The following is a 19,818-nucleotide window of genomic DNA, read 5'->3' as shown; positions in this document are numbered from 1 at the left end:
CCACGGATTTAATATAATGAAGAGATTTACAGCCAGACCGCACGATTCTAAGGGCCCATGAGTAATAGGATTCCTCAAAAATATTAAAACATGTTTAAAGAAAATGTTCAAAAGAAACGTATTAACTTCTCATCATTGACAAACAATTGAAATTACAGCATGCTAATTTATATTAAAAGAGTATTTTTCTTTTCTAATTTTGCCAAAAAAGTAAACATCCAGGGAGCCTCTGAATTGTCCTCCCCCCTGTATTTTCATGAAATGGTTCGGTCCTGCCCCAGCACCTGGCGCAAAACGGTACCCACTTCCTTACCTGCTACCAGCGTGTACTGAGGCGTGTTAGTTGATCTGTGTATAATGTGTCAGCTTTCAAAGGAGATGTCCGGCTACCAAAACCGACTAGAAAGACAGGAGAAAGAAAATAAAGGGCGACAGAATGTCACGTAATGCTTCAAAAAGGAAGGTGGGTCACCGTGAGTGGTGGAAATTAACGTGATTAGTTCATCGCGAAAAAAGCTACCTTTGCTCCTTTTATTAGCCATCATTTAATCGATTCACGCACACTTTGAGCAACCGATACATACTAAATCAGTTGTCCCTGTCCTGTCCTGGTGCCATGTAGGACAAGGTACAGGTGCAGCTTCATCCTCTGCAGCCCTGTCTCTCCAACCCCCCCCCCACCCCACCATGAACCAGCCCTACTCAGAGGAAGCAGGTGAGCAACTGACATGTCAGCTGATAGTAACTGAAATTTGTCTTATGGTGTTATTACCAGATGTGGAAGAAGTAGTCAGATTTTAACTTATGTAATAGTGAAACTACCAGTCTTCAATACTTAATTACCAGAAAATAGTAGTTTTGGGTTCAAAATGTTCAGAAGTATTATCCGTAAAATATACCAAGAGTATCAAAAATAAGAAGTTGTCATTATACAGAATAGCCCCTAGTATCATGGCCACAGAAATAAATATAGAATATTTTAGATTAGTTGTATAATACTGCATCATATCACATATGCAGAACACATCTATTTATCTAAATATCTATTTATCTATCTATCTATCTATCTATCTATCTATATTTTAAAATCACTAGTAAGTATAAGGGTCAAATAGATGTAGTGGAGTAAATAGTTAAATATTGCAAAGGTGGAGTTATTTTTTAGCTTTGAATGGGTCAAGTGGGGTTCTGGAGGTGAGATGATTAGTAATTTTAGCCTTTGGTGGTTGGGCCCAGTGTCATATCTTTTCATGGGGCCCAAATCCTTGGCAGCGCACTAGTAATAGCAATGTCAGTATAAATAGTATTATTGTCTTTGATCAAGGTACAAGGTAGATTTATTGTCATCTTTCTTAAAGAAGAAATGAAATTAAAGTCGATCCTAAATCCTGCTACATCTTATTGACGTCAAAGGAGAAGTTGCTAAGTGGTGTAACACAGACAGCAAAACTGCATGTTTGGCACTCTAATAATTGGCATGCAAATAACTACCACTAATTGGAGTCATACCTGAAAAAAACAACAACACATTTTTAAGTTTATGGTCTTGACATTAAAATCTGAAAAAAATCCACAACACTTATACAACACTGCTAAAAATAAGTGAATCTGCCTTCTGTTGTTTTATGACCTTTTGTCATTTGACAGCTGTAGGCAGATTCAGTCAACTGTAGGCAGAATTTGTTGAAGTATTTTTGGCCATTTTTTTTTCTTTTTTCCCCAAAAGAAGCTTGCTCTGTGAAAGTCTATTGCTCCCAGGTTGAAGGACTTTGGATTCAGATTGGGGAAAAACGGAACTAAAGTTTCATATGAGCCAATGGCGTTCAGCCATGTTGTTTGTCAGACTTAGCCAGTGGAAGTAAGTCCTTGCGTCTTGTTATGAGACACACCTGCTGTTTAGCACATTAAGCGGTGGAATATTATTCTCTCAACATAAGTGCCGTGCTTTAAATTTTAATGAAGGGTAGCTATTAATATTTAAGATTAAGGATTCCAACATTAGTGTCCAACTGTAAGCTCAGTGTTGATGTCTTCCAAATGACTGTGATAAGTAAACTCTTGCCTGTGCTGTTTAATACGAATAATGATCCATTTATGCAGCCATTAATAATTCACAATAGCATTCAGCTACTGTTAATCAGCTCCTAATCAGATGTGAGTCAATTACGCTTAAGCAGTTTAAGCCTGGCATTAAAGCAGGTACAGCAGGGCCACATTACTACAGTATTTTACTTTTACCCTACTATAGTTAACATTTTTTATACCATCCTGTAACCTAGTTTTAAAGGAAAACAAATTTCCTGGTGCGGACTTGCTACTTTTATGTCCAGCTGCTATAGTACAATATTCTTTTATGCCAGTAGATGGCAGGAAGGGCTTTGCTGTTAGTGATGGGCGATGTAATTCTTGCTTAGAAGGGAGTTAGCCCAGTCTGAACACGAGGCAGGATAACAGCAAAGAGAGAGGCCAGTAGAGGACCTAGTGCTTTCTACACACTGGGCAAGCTTCCCCTGGTGAAAAGCTTTGGTATAGCAAAGTGCAACAAAGCACTTTGCTATACCAAAGCATTGTATAAATGCGTCATATCTTGTGCTTCGAGAAACTGCTGATTTTTTCAGTGTTCAGCTCAGACCAAAATGTTTCCCTAACCTGAAACAAGTTGTGTGAGTGCCTTAACATAAGACATTTAATCATGCTTTAGCTGAGTGAATATGTAAACATGTAAAGTACACTGTCAGCAATTTGTAGATATGTTCAATATTGACATTCTGCGACTTGCTAGATATGTTAATTACTAGAGTTTCCATAACAGGCAGAAGAGTAACAGAATAAATCCATTCAGAATAAATCCAAAGTGAATTATTTAAGTCAAGCCGCATCCTTTGGGGCTGAATATTAATATTCTTATTAATAATAATAATAATGATAATAATAATAATAATAATAATAATGATGATGATGATGATAACAACAACAACAACAACAACAACAACAATAATAATAATACTAATAATAATAATAATTATTATTATTGTTATTAATGTGGAAATGCCAAAAAACTGTTGTTCCTTGATTGGCCCGAAGACAGTGAATCCCCACAGGTCCCCATGTTAAAATGCCCAAGTATATCTGCAGCCTGGTACCAAAAATGGGTTTGGTCTCTACAGCTAATTCATGACTAAGTTCATGACTACTGTACAGGGGGTGGTTTTTTATATGTCTTACCCATTTAAATTATATGACAGCTTAAAGTTATGCATAATGAATGGCATGGCCACTTTGAGTGACGGGCTGTCTGCGAGCCATTGCCTTGGGCTTTCAGTCATATCCACTCCTCCTGTCTTCACCCTCTTGTTTAAATATGGTCACTTCTGGCTCTATAAAATATCTTAAATGTTGATGGCCAAAATGATAAACTCAAGGCTCCAAAATGGAGTTCACAAACCAAAGGGGGACATCATGGTAGCTTAAATTTAACAATAAATAATTTACGCTCTGGTGACAAAGCCATCTAGGGGCTGTAGTAGTTATAATGGTAGCAAAGGAGAAAGTCATTATAGACAATAAAGAGCTTTGTCATGGGGGATTGTTATTTGTTTCTTATAGTCAGCTTTCATTTCTATTAATCATGACCAATCTTGTCCCTTAACTGTAATTGTTTATTCTTGTAACCGTGACAATGACGCTCACCTAACTGTCACGACAAAGCCATTTAAATACAAACTACAACTTCTTTAACCCAAACTATGATCTTTCTATAAACATATCCAAGTTGTTTTTGTGTATAAACCTAACCAAACTTGTGCAGGAGGCAATATGATTGCTGCCAAATGTATTTACCTTTTCATTTTTTTTTTGTATTTGAAAGTGTTTTCTAGGGTTGTCATATAGAGTGAAGGCTAAAGCACAGGCTGCCTCATCATTCATTCAGGTTTACAGTCAATGTTCACACCTGGGAGCTGCCAACCACTGCCACTGTTGGCTTGTGAACAGTTACTGAGGATTCGGAGAGCATTACTCATTCCCTTTCCCCAGCCAAACTTTCACAGCTGCTTCAGGAAATCAAACCGGCACCTTCTGATCACAAACTTCCTTTTGTTACCTGCCTGCTTGTTTCATATGCTCTATGATCCTGCTCATGTTTGAACCTGTGACTTTATGAAAACAGGCTGTGGGCTGAGTACTGGTGCACTGTGGTAACACGTGTCCACTTACAGCATGTCAGCAGAAGCTTCACTGTAGACTTCAATATTTTATTGGCATGTCAGCCAATCTGACAGAAATTTGTTTTAGTAGAAATCGGAAAGATGAAAGGGAATATGTTTCAGTCTAGTGGGTCCTTTTAAAGAGTTTTGAAACAGCATGTTTCCTGATCAGAGAAGTACTTTTACTGGTAGCAGAAGCACAGCAGGCTGTCATCACAACAGGACGTTGATTGGCAAATATCGCATACCCTTGGTATGAAGCTGCAGAGCAAGCTTAAGTTTTGATGTGGTTGTTTTAACTTTCTTTCCTTCTACTTTTGCTTTTAGGACAGTCTTATAAAGAAATCTTGGGGAAAGGTGTGTTTTCTTTTTCTTTTTCTGTTTTACAGTTTACTACAAAACTGTGAATTCAGTAACCGTGAGTTAATACTGCAAATGTCCTGGCAGATGTTCAGCCACTGAGACTGAAATATTGCAACAGCACAAGTCATGGCCACTTTCAGGAGATACTTTTTTCTTGTCTGTTGTTACTCTCCTGAACTTTTGTGAAATGAAAATGCATTCTGAAACGCAAATTGTCTCTGCCCAAAAAGATATTTTAATCATGTACTTTTCTAAAACAAAAAGACGGCATAGATGAGAAAGTAATAAAGAGTCCTGGAGCAGGATAGGCATGAGTTACCAAGAGGGGTTGGCATGTGACAAGTGATGAAAAGTGGTATACTTAATTTGTTCTTTCACTACATGAATAAGCTAATGGTGGTGAAAACATATTGTTTGCTTCAGTTTCACAAAGGAGATCAGAGTGATGGGGCAGCTAATTGGTAAGCACTTCTTGTTTGGCTGTACGAATAATTAGGAAAAGCTTGACAGTGATGTTTAGATGGAGGCACATTTCAGTGACACCACCACAAAATAAAACATTTCTGAATATTATAATTATCATGTTTAAAAAAAAAAATCACATATAAACAGCTGTATTGTTCTTATGTCACAGAATGACACTAAAAGCCACTGTGGATGTCAGCTCATATAAACTTTTACAATTTTATGTACCCAAAGTTTTTCAGCAGTGGTGCAGATCATATCAACTTGAGATCTGAGAAAGGAAAATTCAAAATAAGATATCATCTTTGTCTAGCCTATTGCTCCTAGACATGAGCTCGATTTAACCTCAATATGAGATTTGACCATTTTTTCATTTTATTTAAATTCAGCTCATGAGAAGTACCCTCTAGATCTTCAAGGTTCTTTTTCTCTCTCACTGAGCTGATCTTTATTTTTCTGAAATAATCTGCTCTTGAGATAATAGCAACATCCAGAAGAAAAGTTGATTGGCTTATAAATAGTGACTCAGTGATCAAAATCAAGTCTTTACTCTGCAGAATTTTTCTGCTCTCAGAGTTGAGAAACCTCTGAGAAGCCTACAAGCACAGCGAAATAACTCTGAACTCCGCTGAATTATTTAGGGGAAATAACAATTAAGTAATTTTCAAATAAGAAGCTAATTTATCTCTGATGAGACAGATTATTGTAAACAGCAACATTTTTCTCTAGGAATGAATACCACTATTGTAATGCATCTGTGATGACTGCAGATTGATAAAAGACATCTAAAAGCAAATGGTCATAAAACTTTCATTGTTAATATCAATCAACACTTTATTTGGGCTTTTCTCACATTACTTTCTTGCAAAATGAAACAAAACACTGTCCTTTCTTTTGCCAAGAGCCTTCTGGCATCTGAAACAAGGAGCTTGACTTGTTTGGGAGAGATTGATGTCTGAGTTGCACTATTAAACTGCTGAAAATATTCCACTGTAACACTGCAAAATGTCTTTGTGAAAATGCCATTTGGCACTTGCCTAGTTTCAAGGAAAAAGATAGAGCATGCACAGGTTGCCCCAGCAACACCTGCATCCATAATCCACGATTTGATCCATTGAGTTTTCATTTGTTGTAATGAAAAAGTCTCACATCCGAGAAACAAATGCAATTCAGAAAAGCAAGGCACTCTACTTTGGAACAGCGGGGTCATACCAGTATAGCTGCAGTCTCTCATGAAGAGCCTTTGTTTTCTTGGAAGTCTCACTTTGTAATCATATCCCCCACTTCAATATCTCCCCCCCCCATGCACTTGCACAGAAAATACCACCGTCTTATTTATTGGAAGAAAAAAAAAAGAAATCTAACTTTGATTCTGGGTTGAACTTTTTTTTGAACATTTCTGTCTTACATAAATACTACAATGACAGTAATTATGTAGCCATGTAATAGTAGCTGTGTCTGTGGAGCGGTGCAAAAGAAAGAGAAATGAAAGGGTTGGTTCTGATCTTTAGCCATGCTAGCAGCACATTTCTAGGGATAGTCAGTCTACAACTTTGTTCCATGATGAAATATCTCAGCATCTACTGAGTGGATTTTGTTCAGACAGTTATAGTCCCTGGAGGATGAATCCCCACTGACTTTGTTGATCCCCTAAATTTTTCACCATGAAATTGAAATTTCATGTTTTCTTAGTGAAATATTTCAACAACTTTAGCATGGATTATCATTACACCTGGATATCCATGTATCCTAATAATGTTTTTTTAAATCCTGATTTTTCATCGAGCCCCACCAATAGGTCAGAGTTTTCCCCCAATACAGTGAAATATTTCAACAACAAATATGTACTTTTTGTACCTTTTTTGAGTTCTGTTTTTGTTGGGGGGGGGGGGTTGTACCTCGCTGTATGTCAAGTCGCAGTTGTCACAGAGCCATAAAAAAAGTCACATGAAAATGTAAACCATGTCAAAATAGAACCAAAGAAAAAAACGTTCTGCCCCTGAGGTTGATGTCAGTCATGAAAATCTTGAACAAAGCAAAATCAGTACCTCTAGACATGGGTTTATAGCTGAGGTCGGCAAATGTGTCCAAATAAGATTTCTATATAAAAATGGATGCTACGGCAAATGAACAGTCTCAGTGTTTAGGCCAACATCAGTGCAGGAGTTGGCTTTTAAAAAATGTTGGTTACCATGTTGGTATTCTGTTAAAATTTTCACAATGTCATTTGTATCCAACCGGTTCTTTTGTGTATGTTTGTGTTCTACTGTATCCTCCCCTGTCCCCTCACCTTAAAAAACACAAAGTACAGGCTGGGCAGCTATGGGGGGAGCTCCTCAGGCCAGTAGAGTCTGAATACAGCCAAGTAGATCATTGGTTTACATAAGACAGGAACATCAAGTAGCTTCTGGCTGGTTGTATTTTTAATTCATTCATGCATTGTCCATAACCGCTTCTCCTCGTAAGGGTTGTGGGGGGGCTGAAGCAAATCCCAGCTGCTATTGGGCAAGATGTTTTTTTTTTTTCTCGGTGAAATCAGTGGCTATGTAGTCAGTTGCCAGTGTGATTTCCCTTGCTTCTTGTCAAATTCTTAAGTAGTTTCACCATTAGTTGTGACTTTGATGAAACAAATGAAACAAACTAACAGTTGCTAAGTGTTACATCAAAAAAAGTCATTTCTATCAATTTAGTCTTAGCAATGCGAGTAAGAAATTCCATCCCCTCCATCCCTCAGGTCTGGGCCCAGATGCCATCCTGTCAGGAACCATATCCATAACTGATAAATGACTGAGAATGATTATATTTTGGCCAAGAAAAAATAAGAAAAAAATCAGCCTGGCTTTCTTTAAATACAGTAGAATTTGTGCATGTGTGCTTGAACTGCTGCCATTAACGTCCTCACCTAGACAATATCTGTTAACTATTTCTTCAATATGAAAGGCTCATCTTGATTTACTGCTGCTGTCAGGTTTTGTGTCTTTACAATGACGTAAAAATGAACAGTAGTGTGAGCCATTGTGCATTGATGGTAGATAAGAGGATGTGTCGTGCGCGTCAGGAACTCAGCCAATGGCTGCAGTCAGACCAGTCTCTCTCTGACCCGCCCATCGCCTCAGGCGTGAATTAGGGGGAGGCGGTGGAGCAGTTTCTAGCAGCTTGTGAACAGCATAAAAGATGCACAAAAATGCAATAAGATCAAATATTATGTGGAATTGTAAAGATCAACATAACTGAACCATGGTATGTTGTTTTTTTTAAAGAAAGGTTACCATCAATGACTGATGTAATGCACCACTAGGCAGCAAGATAAGTGAACAGATAACCAAAACACACCCACAATGGGGTCTGCATAACAGGTGCATGCTAGGAGTAGCCAGACCAGGGTGGATATTCCAGGTGACATTTGCAGAGGAACGTATACCTTCAGTTTACCTTCAGTTTACCTTCAGTTTACCTTCAGTGAGGTGTACGCAGCCTCTCAGCTGTTTGTGTCAGTCTTCAGGAGTGGAGAGGGACAAGCCAGGTTTGTGAAAATTGTCTGTACATCTCTGTGTTGGCTGCTTTGGTGATGCTTTGGTGATGCTGATATCAAAGTGGCAGATTATCTAATGTTATAGAATTTGTCGATGCTTGTTGCACTGCCATTATATTCATAGTTTTTTTTTATTATTCACTTTTGTTTAATTTCCTTTCTGGGTAATTGGAAGGCAGTTATCAGTCTATATTCATAATTGAAAATAGGAGTTCACACATGTGGCCATGTCTGTTAGTATAAAATTAATGTATTGTTGGTTTGACACTTCATGAAAATTTAAACAAGTATGCTATTGCTTAATTTTTAATAATTTGTAATTATTGATATGTCAATTATATGCAAAATTAATTAACTACAGTTATAAAAAATACATTTAGGGGAGTAAAGAGTGCAATTTTCCATCAGAAATGAGGTGGAGTGCTGTCTAAAGTATCCTAGCATAAATTAGAAAATAATTAAGTAAATTACCTCCAATATATACTTAAGTTAAGCACTTAAATAAATGTATACAATTACTTTTCAGCACTGTCTTTAAAATAGTGAGGAAGATAGTTCATGGTTTTAGTAGTGTTATTTGAGATACATTTCTGCTCTCATAGTTCATATCTCATAGTATCACCAGGCTTCATAGTTTTATTTATTCATTTTCTTAACCCTCCTGTCAAAAAGATCAGGGCACTTGTTATTGGAGAGACTCCTGTCACACTTGTGTTTTATCTAGCTTTCAGTCTTTTAAATGTGATGTGTATATCTTCCTATGAATACCAGAGACGATACTGTAAGAGTAAGTCAGCCATCCGTATTTTCTGAGATGTTTTTTTTTCCATGTTAACATCAGTGAACATGCTGCAAATCATTTCACACTATGATTGTAACCGTGATTGATGTAGTGCTGATTCATTGGAAAATCAGGCCCAGTATATTTCTGTCATTACAATTAAAGAGCAAAGACGATGTAGAAAGTTCAATAAAGTGCTTTAATCCTGTGATTTACAGTAAAATATGGGACCGATTCTCAGAGGTATAATCAGACTGATTTATCCGCTGTTCTTTCCACGGAGCACATTAATGTCCATTAATCAAACCTAAAGTAATCCCAGCTGCCTTTGAGTTCTTAATGTCAACTGGGTCGCTCTTTTATAGCCTGTAGAGTAGCTGGGAAATAATAATTGTCTTTTATAAAAGTAGCTAGTGTTCTTCAAGTTAAAAGGCACACCTTGAGGGTTTTAATTTGGTGGGCTGAACCCCTTTTTGGTTTGAGCTTGACCTTAAGCCATTCTTTGCTGGGAACAGTGTACAAGCAAACTTGATTAAGTTTTTCTGGATTCAATCAGTTTTCTTTTTTTTTTTATTAAAGGTTTAAATGTCTCCTGTTTCCATTTTGAGGGTTTTTTTTTTTGTAATTATCTACCAAAGTTGGTGACTGTGCCTCAAGTTTTTGTAAGGTGTACTTTTTTGCTGAGTCATGTTTAGCATGAATGGATGAAGCATGTCTTAAATCAGGGGAGCAGGCGAGATCTAGCACGGCAGGAATTGTTGGTGATGTTAGAGCTGATGTTGCACGTCCAGCAGAATGATTTGATGCCACAGTCAGTCAGAGACAGTGAGGTGAGGTTTGACGTCAGCAGGGTGTTCATGCCTCTGGCCTCAAGCTGCCCTCAAACAGACTTTCTGGATAAAGAGGGCTAAATGGTTAGGATTATATTAGTATGGTGACTGTCTTTTTAGGACAGATGTAGATACCGACTATTAGTAGTTAATGAGACTGATAACCAATATTTGGAATTTATATGCATTTACAATTAAAATGAAAATCTTTCTGTCAATATTTAGAATTTGGAATATTACAAACTCAAACTGAAAACTTTATAAAACATTTTTATAAAGTCAAGTTAAAATTTAAATAAAAAATGAATAAATAAAATAGTTCCCTAAGGTTTTACAAAGTAAAAGCTCCTTTGACTTTTTTGCAGTTTTTAATTAATTTTATGGTCAATCATTAAAATTAAAATGCAGAGACAGATAATCGGTGAAATGCCAAATATCGGCCCTGAAAAGGCTGATAATCTGTCCAGCCCTTGTCAAGATTATCTTGTGAAATGTCAACATCCACTGGACGGATTGGGATATTCATGGTTCCCAGTCAATAGAGAGTTTCCACTGCAGAGATTCCTAAACTTTTCCTCTAGCATTATCATGAGGTTAAGTTAACATTTGTAGTCTTCTGTGAAATATCTTAAAAAACTTTCAATTGGACTTTGTTCCCTGCATGATGAAGAGTAATCACTTGGTGATCCTCAAACTTTCCTTGTTGTGCCGTTTAACATCAAACCGTAAATAAGCCAAAACAGTATGAAGTAGGTGCAAAATTACTGACATTCCCCTCTTTCTCTGTACTTGTTAAGCAAGTCTTACTCGTCTTGTGTTAACCTTATTGCATCCTCATTGTGAGGGTATTATCATACTGACGTTCAGCTCAAAGCCCCACTTTACAGTTTAAAAAAGTTGCATGGCTGCAGACTGAAAACACTTTTCCATGACGGCACCTAAAGAATAAGACTCATTATTACACTCTTAACACGGCGGCTGCAGCTGTAATTTGGCAGAGTTAATTGTTAGTGACTTAACAAGACAGGCAGACAGTACAGGATTGCCATTGTCATTGTAGAGCAAAACAGCAACAGGGAAGATGACAGCAAAAATCACATGAGACTGAATATAAACACAGTGCAAGCTAATGAACTACTTCAGTGCAGCAGACTTGCTATACAGCAGTGATTCTTGAGAGCAGTGTAAGATTCATAATTACGAGGCGAACACAACTTGATAGGACTCGTCAATATAAAGAGACAAGAATCTGTAGGTGTGTTTCAGTCAAAGATGAGCAGAGGAGCTGCAATTGTGGCTTTCAAGTTGTGGAGGCTGAAATTGCGTGACTGGGTTTGACCTTTTTGTTGACAAGCTTGCTTGTGATGAGTCCGACCTTGAAGAGCGCTGAATGAAAGGCAACTGAGAGCAAAGGCCACAGAGAGCAGAGGTGTGCACCGCTGTCCAGGCGAGGCTTTTCTTTCCCTAATTTTAGCAATCAACTGCTCGAAATGTAATAGCCCAGCTCCACCAGCACGATCAAAGTAAACAACATAGCTGCCATCACTTTGTAGTGCTCCAGCTCACTTAATGAGGCCTGTCAGGACAATTCAGTAATAGTAATAATTAGCTTGTTTTTCTTTCTTGAGTAGAGTCTGTCAATCTGTCTGGGCTCCTTGGAGACAAGAAATACATCCAAAACACAGGTAGAAGATTAAAAGAAGGCCTGAAGGTGAGAAAGAAATTGGATTGATATCCCCTCATTATGCAATCTTTTAGACGAACAGTGTGTAAGATTACGGAGATCTAGTAGCGACTAGCAGTGAGGATTGCAGATTTAAACCAGCTGAAACTTTGTCCAATTAGAATTCCCTCAGTATTCAGGAGCTTTATACCTGTAGCTGAATTACCTGCAGACATTTCTTCCTCTCCAAAACAAACGGACCAAGAGATTTAAACCAGTAAAGACCAGTTAGAAATAAGTGTTTTCTTTACGCTGTTTGGCACGTCGCAGATGGGCCGTTCACCCAGCGCCTGCTGTGTGTGCTCAGCCTTTTATCTGATAACTTAATTCGTGCTCACCCTTTTTTTGGATCCAGACTTTCAGGAGGATTTTACTGGGAGCTGAATTAATGAAAGGGGGCTCTTCCTCTCCGAAACAAATAGATGTGGTGATTTACACCACTAAAAACACTGAAGAAAAGGGTTTTGTGTTACAAATGAGAGTTTTCCCGATGCCGTTTGACATGTTGGACATGGGCCACTAGCACCTGCTAATGTGTGTTCACCTTTATTCTCTGTTAACTTAAGATCCAGACGTTCAGTGTTTTTTTGTTATTTTACAGTGGGTCAAAATATCTACAGAGGTCTCCTTCTCTCCAAAACAAACAGAGCCAATGATTTCAAGCAGTAAATGAATTTAATAAAAAACGTTTCACATAATAATCTGTGTTTTTGCAACACTGTTTGCTGCAGAGGGGCTCCCTACTACAGTGGCCATAAATGGCCCTGTTTAGGGCCAGTGTTTGATATGTCTGTTTTGGGCTTCTGTAGAAACATGGAGGTGCAACATGGCGATCTCCATCAGCGAGGACCTGCTCTCCATGTAGATATAAACGGCTTATTCCAAGGTAACAAAAACTCAATGATTCCTACTTTTAGGTGATTATACGCTGAAGAAAACCTACTTATTGTCTTATATTCTGTTGTTTTTTTTTTGCCAATATATTCGCCTAACTCTTACACACTGGACCTTTAACTCTGGCAACAAGACAGTAATAAAATGTTACATTGTTTATATTTAAATGAACTTATCTTATTCTATTGTGAATATCATGTTCTTTGGTTGTTTATCAATAACACAATTAGTCCTTAAATCACACCTGCACTACACATACAGCAAGCTGCTGCACATCTATCGTTTTTGGCTATAGCACAGTTTGATGTAAAGTCTGCAGAGCATAACGAATCACTTTAATCTTGTCAATTGTCTTCTCATCAGCATGTCTGAGATGTAATTAAAAGGCTTTTCAGACTGAGATGATCCCAGGATGGATCCGCTCCACACAAAGGCTGCTCAAAGACTAGTGTCTTATTCCAAAATGCTGACAAGAAATTTCAACTATAGCAGTCTTTACAGTAACTAACACACAGTGAGGAGCGTGTCAGTGACAGACATCCTCCAGCAACCAAAAGATCATACGAGGGTTTGATTCCAGCACCAGCTAATTTATGTCCATCTGTAGTTGTAATCTGTCAAAATGTCCTTTAAAAAATGCTGACTGGCTGCTCCCTAACTCTGCGGTGATATGTAAAAATCCCCTCTTATGAAAGGAAATGTTTTGGCAACAAATTTCCTGTATATTGTCATATTTTAGCATATAAAACATAAAAAGAGGTTTTATAGTATACACACTTTATTCCTTGCTCTGTATTTGTAGGTTTTGTTATACAATGTTTTAAGCCATTACATGGGAACTGGTTTTGCTACTGTAGCCTACGTCATAAACCTGCTCTGCAGGCTTTCAAACACTTCCTACATATAATGAGGAGGAAAATGTGTTTTTTTTCTAGCAATACAATTGGCTACAGTCTAGTGATTATTTAAAAAAGCTGGATTCCCCTTTCCTGAATCCCATGAACCTATTCCCCTGTTCATCTGAATCAAATTTGATAGCCATTGTGAAATATTCATTATCAAATGTATTCATTTCGCACCAGATTTTCTCCAGCTGACGGGAATTAGAACGAATATATGCTACAAAATGTGATTATTTTAGGATTGGTTTTCATTGTTTTCATTTTTATGCCTATCTTATCAAAGACGATAGGGGGAACTGAGCACGTGTTTGTTTAAATGGTTAAGGTTAGTGACAATATATTTATATATGCACATAATTCATATTTTCTGGCTTCGATCCTTTCTCAAGCAGTGGATGCCTGTGGGAAAAGGGATTCTTAGGCCTGACTGAGCAACCATCTTATTCAAATCTCTGCTGTGAATAACTCCATTGTCCGTTTCAGTCCAAAGCTGCAATAAATTGACATTCATCATTTTTGCCCAGTAAATGCATTCTTGCTGTTTCGTGACGTTTTATACTAGTTGTCAGTAACAACGTGGTGGCAGTTCACTGGCAAAGGCCAAGTATTTTATTAAGATAAGATTTATATACTTTTTAGAGATGTGGACTGACAAATTTGATGACTTTAGACTCTACTTGACAAAACTAAAAAAGACTTGCAATCAGCCTGGACTTTAACAACACTGACTCGTGACCTCACTTGGACATGAAACTTTTGACTTCAAAATGCTTGCTACCTTCCCCCCCAAGCCCAAAAATGTAAAAGTATATTCTTCAAAAAGTATGTCACAATTCAGTTAATTTACCTTCATTTCCTAAATCAATGAACATTAAGTCAACACTTCATTCTCCAAATACACTTTGTTTGCAGTCAAGTCGCTGGAGAGAACAATAAAGAATTAATGTTGCGTTACTGAGCGCTAGATGGACATGTTGGTATGAAAGATGTGTTTGTTAATGTACTAAAATGATGTGGTTGTCAACAAAGAATGAATCGCAGGGTGGTAGTATCTTAATACAAAATAAAAATGTAATTGTCTACTCAGTAGAAAGTAACCAGATGTAACTGAGGTTCATTACAAACTGAGATGTATTGTCCTCTCAGTCTAGAGACTTTTGTTCCATCCTTTTCCATCCCGTCTGACTGATCATCACCGCTAGTCGACAGATAAGGCATAAATACCATAAAAATAATATTTTAAGTGCATTCCCCCTCAAATGCCCAGGTGGTCCTGGGATTGTGTGGCTCCCCTGGAGGGAAGAACCTTTAAAATCCACTTTTAAAACATTGATTCTTGTGTGTTGTGTATCTTGCAGTGAACATATCCTCTCAAAGCAGAGAAATATAATACACTTACATGTCCACAGATTCACTGTGTTCTACAAAACACATGTAGAAGATCAAATGCAACATGAAACTGAACAGCTTTGAAGAATCAAATCAAGGATTGCAGCAAAGTTATTTTTTTTTTTAGCAAAACTTCTTATTTCCACTTTCAAAATGCTTGATAACACAAGAATTACACGAAACCAAAAATGCTTCAGTAGTGTCGTTTTTGTCTGGTTAAGAAAAATATTTATCTACTTTTTTCTTAAGTTGCTCTGAGGGGTATGGAGTAATTTAAATGGGACCCAGATGAGCAGTGCAAGCTGAATCAGAGGAGGGAAGGCAAAGGGGCAACAGTTGTTGCATGTTTGTACCATGGCTCATCAAATGATCAATGCCTGTGATGCTCTATTTGAAAATGTTACCTTGGTATTTCAGTCTGAAAAGGGCAGCTAGGACACAAAGGGCAGAGCCATCTCCAGTCTGAGCACAGTTTAAGCTTCTGTTTGTGCTCACTGTATTTTGGCAACATTTAAAGACCTATATCTTGTTTTGAGATATGTTGATTTAAAACTAGCAGGCTATATAGCCATCAGCAAGTAATTACAGTAGTGCTAAGGCTAAAGATGAGCTGTACCAAAAAAGATTGTTACTCTAAAACCAAACAATATAAATTCATCCCAATTTGTTATTATGCTGAAGTAGCCTTGTTTGTTTTTAGCTTCACAGATAAAAGAAATGCTGACGTTTAACCAGGAGGAACTGACAGACAAAGGTATATAAAAAAGCATTATTATATTTTTCAGATATTTTTGCATAAAAGTGCTAGATTCTGCAGTATGTTTAATAATGCCACTTTAATAAGGTGATCCAGTGTTCACACATAGAGACTCAACAGCAGACAAACTGCTGAAGCAGAAACGTAAAGGTTGCAAAAATGACCGCTGACAAAACATTTGACACTGATCACAGAATCTTGGTATGCATGATTATATTATGCAGAAATAATGTTTATTTACATCTCTCTTGTTATTGATGAAGACATGAAAATAATAAGATTGGTCTCTCTATGCAAATATTGACCGTGTGTCTCATCGCCTGACGTGTGTCTTGCCAGTTGCACTAATCTGCATCAGTGCTGTTCCTCCAGCCTCTGTATCCTGTTTGAGCAAATACGAAGAAAGGTCACCTTTCGTTTATTTACACTTAATATGAGAATGCAGAGGGTGACATTGTCTCATTGTTCTGCACAGTTACAACATGAGAGCTCCTGCCAGTATGTGCTCATGCTGCTTTTGTTGCTGGTATGTTTGAAACTGTCCTGATAGCAAGCGAGCATTTGACTATGGCGTTGCATTGTGTTACATTGGATGCTCTCTGTCCACATTAAATCTGCTGAATATGGAACTGTTATGTCTTGTAAAAAAAAAAAAACACAAGTGATCTCCATCCAACCAGCTGCCACTTACACATGAATCATTGTATAATCATGTTAGCTAGCTAATGTTGCATCTCTTTGTGGCACCTGCATGGATGTATAGAATGAATTGGACCCAGCATTGGTAGCTGGGCCTGTTCAATCTAATGAAAGTTCAGTGGCGCATGAAACAAAAATGGTTCAACTGCCAACAATTGGGCAGTACTTCCACACTGTGTGGCCCGTAAGGCAGCCACACAAGAGACTTCTTCTTCTACTTCAGATTAAGCACTCAGCTAACTTGAAGGGAGATAATATAATTAACCGTGCACCTCTTCTACACTTCCCAAATGTTATTGGACAGAATGGATTAAATCCTGATAGTCATTTCGCGGGGGTTGTGGCACTCATTTTTTTTCCACAGTGTCAATGGGAGACTGTCTTTCAGGGCTGCAGCGCTTCACGTGATGAGTTTGGAATTTCTAATTCCACTGTTTGGCCTCTTGGAAAATTTGCCTCAGAGTATGGCGCACATTTTTTGGGGGCTTGGGCACTTGTACAAGGAGCGAACTGGTTAGCTAACAGTCATGTACTATTGAAACATATTGGCTTATCAGCTGTATCTTTTTTCAAGTGGGACATTCTTGTGGGTCACACTGTATTGTTGTGTAACTTCTCAACCAAAAGCCTTGTTGTGCAACTTAGAAGAAAACATGATGTATTATATTAATCTGCCAATAATTATTTTAATAATGGGTATGTTTATACATGACACTTTGGACTGCTGTGCATGTTATTGCAGGCCCAGTTTAATGTGTGATTCAGTTTCATACTACATATGTAGAAGGGGCTTCCTACACATTTGTCTTTCAGTTCAGGGGATCTTGGCCTTCAAAACATATAAGACCCCTGAATTGAGAATGAGGCGTCTGGCATCAGTTTAGCTCAAAAGGGTGCATCACATTGTACTGCATCACAAGGCCTTGCTCTCGGCCAGTTAGAATATAAAGCAATCAAACTGAATTAGTTGCTGGTGCTTGCTTACGTTGCAACCAGTTAGGACATGGCCTTGGAACCAGTGGCAGAGATTCCTTCTTTTGCATCAGGACAAATGTATTTTAAGATTTTAAGGACAAGACTTGCCACTCACAGCATTCCTATCAAAAAAGCTGCAACATCCAAACTCTGTAACTGGTGTGTTGCATGGTTTTCATAAACAACTGAGTAGATACTACAGATCAATATCCGTAGTTGGTGCAACATGTTGCATTTTTCAATAAGCGGCCTCTCTCCAGTGCTGCTGAACCCTCACAGACAGACACTCACCTTTTCCTCCTCACTCATGTATCTTTCAACAAAATTCAAGCACCATACCGGTGTTTTTGCACACGCTATCCCGTTTCGCTGAAAAAGTGGGCTGTGGGCTGTTCTGGGAGCTGCTGTGATGTGCTGTGTTCAGGTGCTGTGGGAATCTAGACGCTTAAGATTTGACAGCTGGCTGATGAACAGCAGCTTTCATAAAAGAATCTTTTATATTTGAATTGTCCTTTTGACAAAGGCCACTTTTACTTTTAGCTTGTTTTCCTGGTTTGATTCTCTGACAGCATAGCTTTTGAGTACAACGCTGTTTGGCAGTTGACTTTCAAGTGTGTGATGTCCCAGAGCTTCACAGCAGTACATGAATGCACCACAGACAACGGACTTATATAGAACTGCAGCTTCCTCCCTTTTTTGTCTAAAATAATTGTACTTTGTTTTGTTGTGGGTATTATGGGATGGTTTTTGAGACTTACTGTGTATTTTATATTTATATTCTTTCCTGTGCAAATCTCTTTCTTCTGTTCCTACCTGATTAACAACTGTGTCATGTAATATCTCTGCTACCATTACACATGGAATCAACCATCTCACATTTATCACTCTTATGAAATTCTTAGTTACCAAAGTTGTCAGTTTACTTTCTCAACTTGTAACATTTGCAAAGATATATCGTGACCTTGCTTATAGAAAAATCTTGAAATGGCTGGGTGTTTATAAATTATGAACAGCGAGCAAGGTTTTACTTCACGAGTACTTTTGTTTTTCACCAAGTGCTCCCTCTCACTTTCTACCTTAAAAAAATAATAAAATCTTTGTCTATTGAAACATTTGATTGAAGAACATTGTAGCTTGAGGATAACACATCACTGTCTTGCTTTAGTCTTGCAGAGGGCCTGGTAAGCCGCAGCTCCCTCGGGACTTGAGCATGCGTGATGTGGTGTGCACACTGAGTGATATTGACAGACATTGTCAACATACACCTTTCACATTGTGCAAAGGGCACAGAGCTTTCCTCAGCCTGTGGGTCAAAATAAGAAATGGGTCATGCTCTGGTAGCACTGAAAGCAAGGGCCCATAAAAAAAAACTCCCACCAGATATTTGAATTTGGGAATTAGAGGGGCTAGGATTTCCATGTTGGCCGTGAGTCTGGGTACACATATTATGAGATGACTCTGGCATCAAATTGCACTTAAGCAAAAATGTGGTAATAGAAAGACTGTATGTTAGTGATAGTAGTTGAACAAATTTGGGTTGTTTTGACTGGCGATCATTTCATCCCTTCGCCTCCATAAACGTCACCCTGTAATATATCAGTGTACCCTCGTACAGTGGTTCCTATGATATCCTATGAATTAGCTCCCCATGAATGACATTAGGTCCTTAGAATAAAGTTGCGTAGTTAGTGTAAAATTACTGTGGTTAGATTTCAGTAAAGAAACATGGTGAGGATGCACCTAAAGGACTTAGCGTTTCCAAATTGTGGTACGTTACTTATTGTAGGAAAATGTAAGAACAATGCACGAGAACAGTTAAAAGATATCAGTGTTGCATTACTATCAGAAGCAGTTTTAGTTTTATTGTGAAAGGGGTTATCAACATCACTTTACACTTTAACATTAAACTTTAAGTGAATGTCTACCATACCATCCATTATCGCTGATTCGTATAGCAGAACACTACAATAATAATGTTTCAAGTCACAAGGGGATAAGTGGGGGCACATTCACTGAAAATAATGCAAAATGAATAGAGAATAACTGAATGCTTTTGTTAAAATAAGACAGTCATTTACATTATAGATAAAACATGCGAGGTTAGCAGTCACTGGCTTCATGAATTATTGGTGGGAGGAATTTTAAAACCACTCTTAATGCACCTTTAAACCAGCCAACCCACAGGGGACCTCAGGGTTCCTGTCTGTCTCAGTAATGGTTATTGACTTGAGCTAAACCTCACATGCCCTGCACAAGGTCCTTTGCAGGTTGTGTAGTGGATATTCCACTGTATTTAATTTGAT

The 19,818-nt window shown here is 37.9% G+C and overlaps 1 protein-coding gene across 2 annotated transcripts in view; it reads left to right on the top strand.

Annotated features, from left to right (window-relative positions):
- The window catches only part of chst8 (carbohydrate (N-acetylgalactosamine 4-0) sulfotransferase 8), a 209,609-nt gene that overhangs the window by 19,366 nt on the left and 170,425 nt on the right, over positions 1–19,818 (top strand). The window contains exons 1-2 of one of the 2 annotated variants that reach the window (XM_088080560.1): positions 324–463; positions 623–715. The exons of the other annotated variant lie outside the window; for it this stretch is intronic. Coding sequence (XP_087936686.1) covers positions 688–715 — 28 coding nt within the window. The 5' untranslated portion in view covers positions 324–463; positions 623–687. Of the gene's footprint in view, positions 1–323; positions 464–622; positions 716–19,818 lie in introns of those variants that run through there. 2 annotated transcript variants of the gene reach the window in all.

This window comes from Plectropomus leopardus, chromosome 1 (genome assembly GCF_026936395.1).
Source record: "Plectropomus leopardus strain MGB_pleo_1.0 chromosome 1, ASM2693639v1, whole genome shotgun sequence".
Taxonomy (NCBI): domain Eukaryota; kingdom Metazoa; phylum Chordata; class Actinopteri; order Perciformes; family Serranidae; genus Plectropomus; species Plectropomus leopardus.
Note: the sequence above shows the minus strand (reverse complement) of the source record. Positions and strands in the feature narration are given on the sequence as shown.